This window comes from Triticum aestivum, chromosome 3B (assembly GCF_018294505.1).
Source record: "Triticum aestivum cultivar Chinese Spring chromosome 3B, IWGSC CS RefSeq v2.1, whole genome shotgun sequence".
Taxonomy (NCBI): Eukaryota; Viridiplantae; Streptophyta; class Magnoliopsida; order Poales; family Poaceae; genus Triticum; species Triticum aestivum.
The window spans coordinates 172,874,300-172,879,974 of NC_057801.1; the positions used below are offsets into that span (position 1 = coordinate 172,874,300).

Consider the following 5,675-nt stretch of genomic DNA (forward strand, 5'->3'; position numbering starts at 1 on the left):
AAACCGAATTTTTAAGATAAACCCTATAAACCAGGAAGGAGGGAGTAGTATCTTGGAGTAAGATAAAGACGCGGTGCTGACGGCGTTCAAGAAGTCAGAGCACACAGGGAACAGCGGCCCATCTTGGAAATTAACAGCATGTGGCTTTTGTCTCGGCTCTTGGGGCGCCCCTACGTCCGCGGGCTTGGCGCGAAAAGGAAGAATCTCTCGCTTGAAGCGGCTACAGTAATGGGATAGCCAATTAGCGCATACTAAACTAGGAGAAATAGGGAGAAAAGTGAGCTCCCAGGGAATCAATTCCAAGTCGCCTCGGTAGTGCAAGATGCTGCTAGCCATTGCGCCACGATTGCGTTCATGGTAATATAGTAGGCACAGCCTAATTGAGGGAACTCTCTATTTTTTGTTTGGTTTTTTGTTTTCTTCTCCGGTTTTCTTTTGTTTTCTTTATTTCTTCATTATACTTTGGTTTTTTTATTTTGGTTTCTCTTTGTTTCTTTAATGGTATTTATCCGTTTTTCTTTTCTTTTTCAATTTGTTTCTTTTTTCTTCATCTTTTTGTTTATTTCTTCGCTTTCACCTTTTTTTCTTAGTTTATTTATCAGTTTTCACTGGATTTTCATTATTTATGCATTTATTTTTCTACAAATGTTTTAAAAAAACTAAATGACTGATTTTTTAAATACACGTTTAACATTTGTCAAATAAACGTTTAACATTTTTTATACAGGGTCAACATTTTTATGTACATATTTTCAACATTTTTAAAATGCTTGAATAATATTTTTAAATACAAGATTATTTTTAATACATGGTCAAAAAATTATACAGACAGTTTATTTAAAAAAACAAATTTGATTAAAAAAATTTATACACATTGAACATTTTCACATTGCTTGATTAACATATTTTCAGATGCAATATTGACATTTTTTAATACATGGTTCATGTTTTTTCCATATTCATTTAACATTATCAAATGCTAAACTAACATTTCACAAACACACTTTTAACATTTTTAATACAAAACAAGATTAAAACTTTTGAATACCTTGTCAATATTTGTTTATACAAATTTAACATTTTTAAAATGCTTGTTTGACATTTTAAATTATTGTTTAATTTTCGGATGCTTGATTAAGATTTTTTAAATACATGATCAACTTGTTTTCCATCCATTGTAATATTTTTGAATATATTTTTCATACACATTCAACATTTTCAAATACTTGGTTAACATTTTTTTCACTATACACATTTAACATTTACAAAAGCACTTTACATTACTTTTTTGATAAAATGTAACCAAGCATTTGAAAAAAAAAACGTGTATTGGGAAAATATTTCTGATGTATACAAAAAATATACAATATGTATGAAAATGTTGATCACGTACTTAAGAAATCTTAATTAAGCATTTAGAAAATGTTAGAATATGTATTTTTTTAATCAAGCATTCCAAAATTATTAAATGTGTATATAGTAGTGTAGATCATCTATTAAAATGTTAATCTTGTATTTGAAAAATGTTAATCAAGCTTTTAAAAAATGTTTAATGTGTATAAAAAATACAGACCATCTATTCTATAATGTTAATCTTGTATTTGAAAGATGGTAATTTGTACTAAAAGTGTATTAGTTATACACCAAAAATGTACGGTGGGTATGGAAAAAAGTAAACATAGAAAAATTATAGGTTTAATATAATATTAATCATTTGTTTGAAAATGTTAAACGTGTATATAGAAATCAACAAAAAACAAAGAAAACGAAGAAACCCAATAAAAACCAAAAACGCAAAAAAAAACAAAGAAAGTGAATAACCAAAGAACCAATGCAAAATAATGAAAACAGAGAAAACTCAAAGAAACAAAGAAGTTTCCAATAATGCTTGGGTCTCCAAGATCAAGATTTCCGCCAATTTCACTTTCGAGCACACCTATCAGTTTATGACATTGTGGACAACCATTCACACCTATCACACTGAGGAGCTTGCCGAGGATGAGATTTTTTGGAAGCACACGGGTGATGGGCAATACTCCACAGCCTCCGCCTACACGGCACAATTCCTAGGAACCTTCTAAACATGCCCCCCCCCCCTCCCTAAAAGTCAAGTTCTTCGCATAGTTGGCCATCCAAAATAGGCTCTGGACAGCGATAGATTGACCTAGCATGGCTGGCCAAATTGTGATTCTTTCCTGCTTTCCAAGCGGGTGCAGAAGTCTGAAGAGCACCTCTTCTTCAAGTGTCGCTACACATTACGTCTTTGGAGCCGGGCGAACAAATGGCTTCATCTTGAGAACACCAACACCTCCTCTTGGTACCTTGAGAAATCATCAAAGATTGGTGGATCAAGCGATCCGACTCCTCCACTACCAATAGAAAGGTCGTGGCATTACTCATCATGCTCATGTGTTGGTCTATTTGGAATGAATGAAACACCTGCGTATTCCGCCAAAAGTGCACCCCACCACCGATCCTGCTCAACTCCATCAAAGACGAGGCCCATCTCTAGATTGCCGCAGGTGCGAAGAAAATGCGATCAATCATTTCGGGAGAGTAATCCTTTTGTATTTAGGCCTCTAGGGGCTTGTATTTCACACTCTATTTTCCTCTTAATTAATAATACATGAGGCAAATCTTTTGCTTATGTTTCAACAAAAATAATCCAGAGTAGGCTATTCTTCCAACACCTTGCAAATATACAAGTTTTTTTTCCGCACGAATCATGACACTATTCCAACCGTGATCAGATCGACTAATAAGATTTAAGAAATTCTCAGTCGCCTCCGTACATAGAAAACCTTGTGACGAATTGGCAAGCCTTAAAAACAACAGAAATTCCGTTCATGACGCGTGTATATCGGTGATTAAAAAAAGTTGTAAGTATGCAATTCCGCATATCCAGTTACTACCAGGGTTTGCAACTGTTTATGCTGTTTAGCCAGCCTTTGGCAATATAGCGGTGGGCTGCCTCCGTGAAATGGCCGTCCCAGTACAGATATTGAGACGGGTCCTCGCACACGGTAGCGCCTGGCATGCCACAGCCAGCGCTGATGTTGAAGTTGTACTTGCCACCTCCACCGCAGCAACAGCTCAGAACGTCCGTGGTAAGCCCTACAGATTGTCAGAACAAGCGATGCCATCTTGATCAGTGATCACCACCACAGCTAGAACGAGCAAAATGGCAAGAGATTGGCCAAATCTGTTAGTAGAATGACAAAGAGGCAACCCGTGCTACGGTTACTGACCAAATTTGTGGGGAGACTCCACCATCTCGATGACCGGGGTGAAGAAATCGGCGTAGATGACCAGGGCATTCGGGTGGTTCCCCCGGACCTTGTCGAGGGCCTTCTGCAGCTCCGAGTTGTGGTGCCTGGCGATCTCGTTGAGGCCTTTCAGGCATCCGGTGCTAGGCTCGTAGCCTGCCGACTCGTTGCTGGGGAAGAACACCAGATTCGGCGGCATGCATCCCAGCGGCGGGATCCCGGGCACCACCACGGTCTTCGCCCCCTGCCCGAGTAGCACCTGCTCGGCATTTACAGAGTCGCGTACCAGGATCAGCACCGGCCAACTTCAGACAGAGTTGTTCAGACTGATAGATTCGGCATGGTTGCTGCAACGGTTACCTCAGTGGCCGCGGCGATGGTTTTGACGACGTCTGGGACCATGGATCTTAGTTCGGGCAGGGTCATTCCGAAGACCGCAAAGCTGTAGTCGTTGAGGCCAATTTCACCCATGAAGAAGAGCGTCTTGTGGAATAAGCCCGGGCAATCTGCAACACACGCACAGCGTACGTAAGTTCACTGTCCCAAGGATATCATATCAAATTGAGTTTGGAATTGGATGTGTTAATAATTGATTACTTTGGGCAGGGCTGCACAGCGACGGCTTGAGCGAGTCGAACCACCCCAGCTGCACGCTGGAGCTGGTGTTGAGAACAAACGAGCCTACGAGCGGGATGTCTCTGAAGAAACTGGCGTTGAGAGCGGTGGCGCCCGCCACGGCGAAGTTGACGCCCTCGCTGAAGCTGCCGTTGTGCGAGAGGTACGGCGGGACGAACGGCAGATCGAGCTTCTCAGCTGCACGTACGCCGGCCAAGCAAGCACAGATACATCAGCACGAGAAGAAGAAGGTAAAAGTGTGTGCAAGTAAGAGCGGCCGAAGGGCGTGCGTACCGATGAAGTCGATGATGAGGCGGCCGTTGGAGTAGCGGCCCGTGGGGCGGCCGAAGAACGTCATGCCGTAGGGAGGCTGCACCGTAGGGTCGAAGCGCGATTTCTCCGCCAAGACGATGATGGCATTTCCGGTGTCGGTGAAGGAGTCGCCGAAGGTGATGATGGATTCGTAGCGCCGGGGGGACGAGACGGCGGGCTCGACGGACGCGAGGGCGAGGACCACCGTGAGGATGCAGAGCAGCTTCATCGTCGTTCCTCGCCCTGGGAAGATCGGGCCAGCGGACGGGGGCGGAGATGGAATTAATGGAGTACGACTACGAGCGTAGACTCTGCGTGATTTATACACTATTGTTCTACATGGAGTACATGGTCGCCGGCAGCTAATGGCAAGTTGGCCACGCCAAAATTTGCGCGTCAACGGGGTTTTAGGTATAATTAGTAGTACTAGAGAAAAATGACTCTTCGTGCCCGAGGGAGAAACTTGTCATAAATACAAGTGCGGAACACATGGTTGCAGGACGCAACGTTGCAGAAATAGCCACTTGACTGGACCACAAGAAAATTGAATCGATTCTACACGAACGAGTGAAGTAAGATACTGGAATGGATGTTAACATTTCTATGAAAGTCAGGACAAGAACATGCAATAGATAGGCATTTGTGCTTTGCTATATTGAAAGGTTTTGTGGAGATGTTTCAGAATTATAACCCTATATGCTTGGCATCAATTTTCTTTCGAGAAAACGAGTTGGAAATAATACCATAGATTCATACTAGTTGTCAACGTGTTGGCACGTCAGTGAACATTTTAAAGTGGAAATGACTAGTTGAACGGTCTTGAATATGACAAGTAGGCTAAGAAAAAGGAACACCTTACCTGTATCTTACCTCTGGATGTAATGCTACAAAGAACAATCCTTCTTCTATTACCTAAGTGCATCATCAACGGCAACCTGCAAAAAAAAAGCCCACATCCGTCTGCGGACAGAGGAACCAGTCCGCGGACATGGATGCGGGAGGTCGACATTGAACGCTAGCCACATACATTTCAAACTATTTTTCAACAAACCGGATGAAATTCATGCAAACACAGCCGAATTTCGTACAGACATAACGGATTTCATACAAACACGGCGGATTTAACTACATTTCGAACATTTAGAACAAAAAAAGACCCGCCCCTAAACCTACCCTATGGCGGCGGCGCCCGGCGTCCAAGCCCGTGTCGTCCTCCTCCCGCCGTCTCCATGAGCGCCGGCAATAAGACCGATGAAGTGAAGGTGCGCTCTCCAATGAGGAAGAGTAGAACATGGGAGACGAACCGGCCCACATGGGACACAAGGCACCGCCGCCTCCCGTGGCCTAGTCATCCTCGGAAGTGTCCATGACCTGTCCGTCGCCGGTGGACATGAGGTCCACGATAGAAATGGTGACGCCGGCGCTGTCTTCGTCCCACTGGGCCGGCTGATGGTTCGTCGACGAAGCGTAGGAGGCGCAGCT

General features: G+C 43.1%; 1 protein-coding gene across 1 annotated transcript; it reads right to left on the bottom strand.

Annotated features, from left to right (window-relative positions):
- Nucleotides 1-2,627: 2,627 nt before the first annotated feature.
- On the bottom strand, nucleotides 2,628-4,565 carry LOC123065152 (GDSL esterase/lipase At1g31550). Its single transcript, XM_044488505.1, has 5 exons — nucleotides 4,176-4,565; nucleotides 3,864-4,079; nucleotides 3,627-3,772; nucleotides 3,249-3,525; nucleotides 2,628-3,114 (listed from the first exon to the last, which is right to left on the bottom strand). Exons 1-5 carry the CDS (start codon nucleotides 4,420-4,422, stop codon nucleotides 2,909-2,911), a joined length of 1,092 nt encoding a protein of 363 aa, XP_044344440.1. The 5' UTR covers nucleotides 4,423-4,565; the 3' UTR covers nucleotides 2,628-2,908.
- Nucleotides 4,566-5,675: the final 1,110 nt, after the last annotated feature.

Bases quoted from the DNA above. Each gene is read 5' to 3' on its own strand.
- LOC123065152 (XM_044488505.1), bottom strand. From the start codon at position 4,422: ATGAAGCTGCTCTGCATCCTCACGGTGGTCCTCGCCCTCGCGTCCGTC. The intron at 4,080-4,175 runs GTACGCACGCCC...GCGTACGTGCAG, and splicing joins CCTCATCATCGACTTCATCG to CTGAGAAGCTCGATCTGCCG. The intron at 3,115-3,248 runs GTCAGTAACCGT...GACAATCTGTAG, and splicing joins GGAGTCTCCCCACAAATTTG to GGCTTACCACGGACGTTCTG.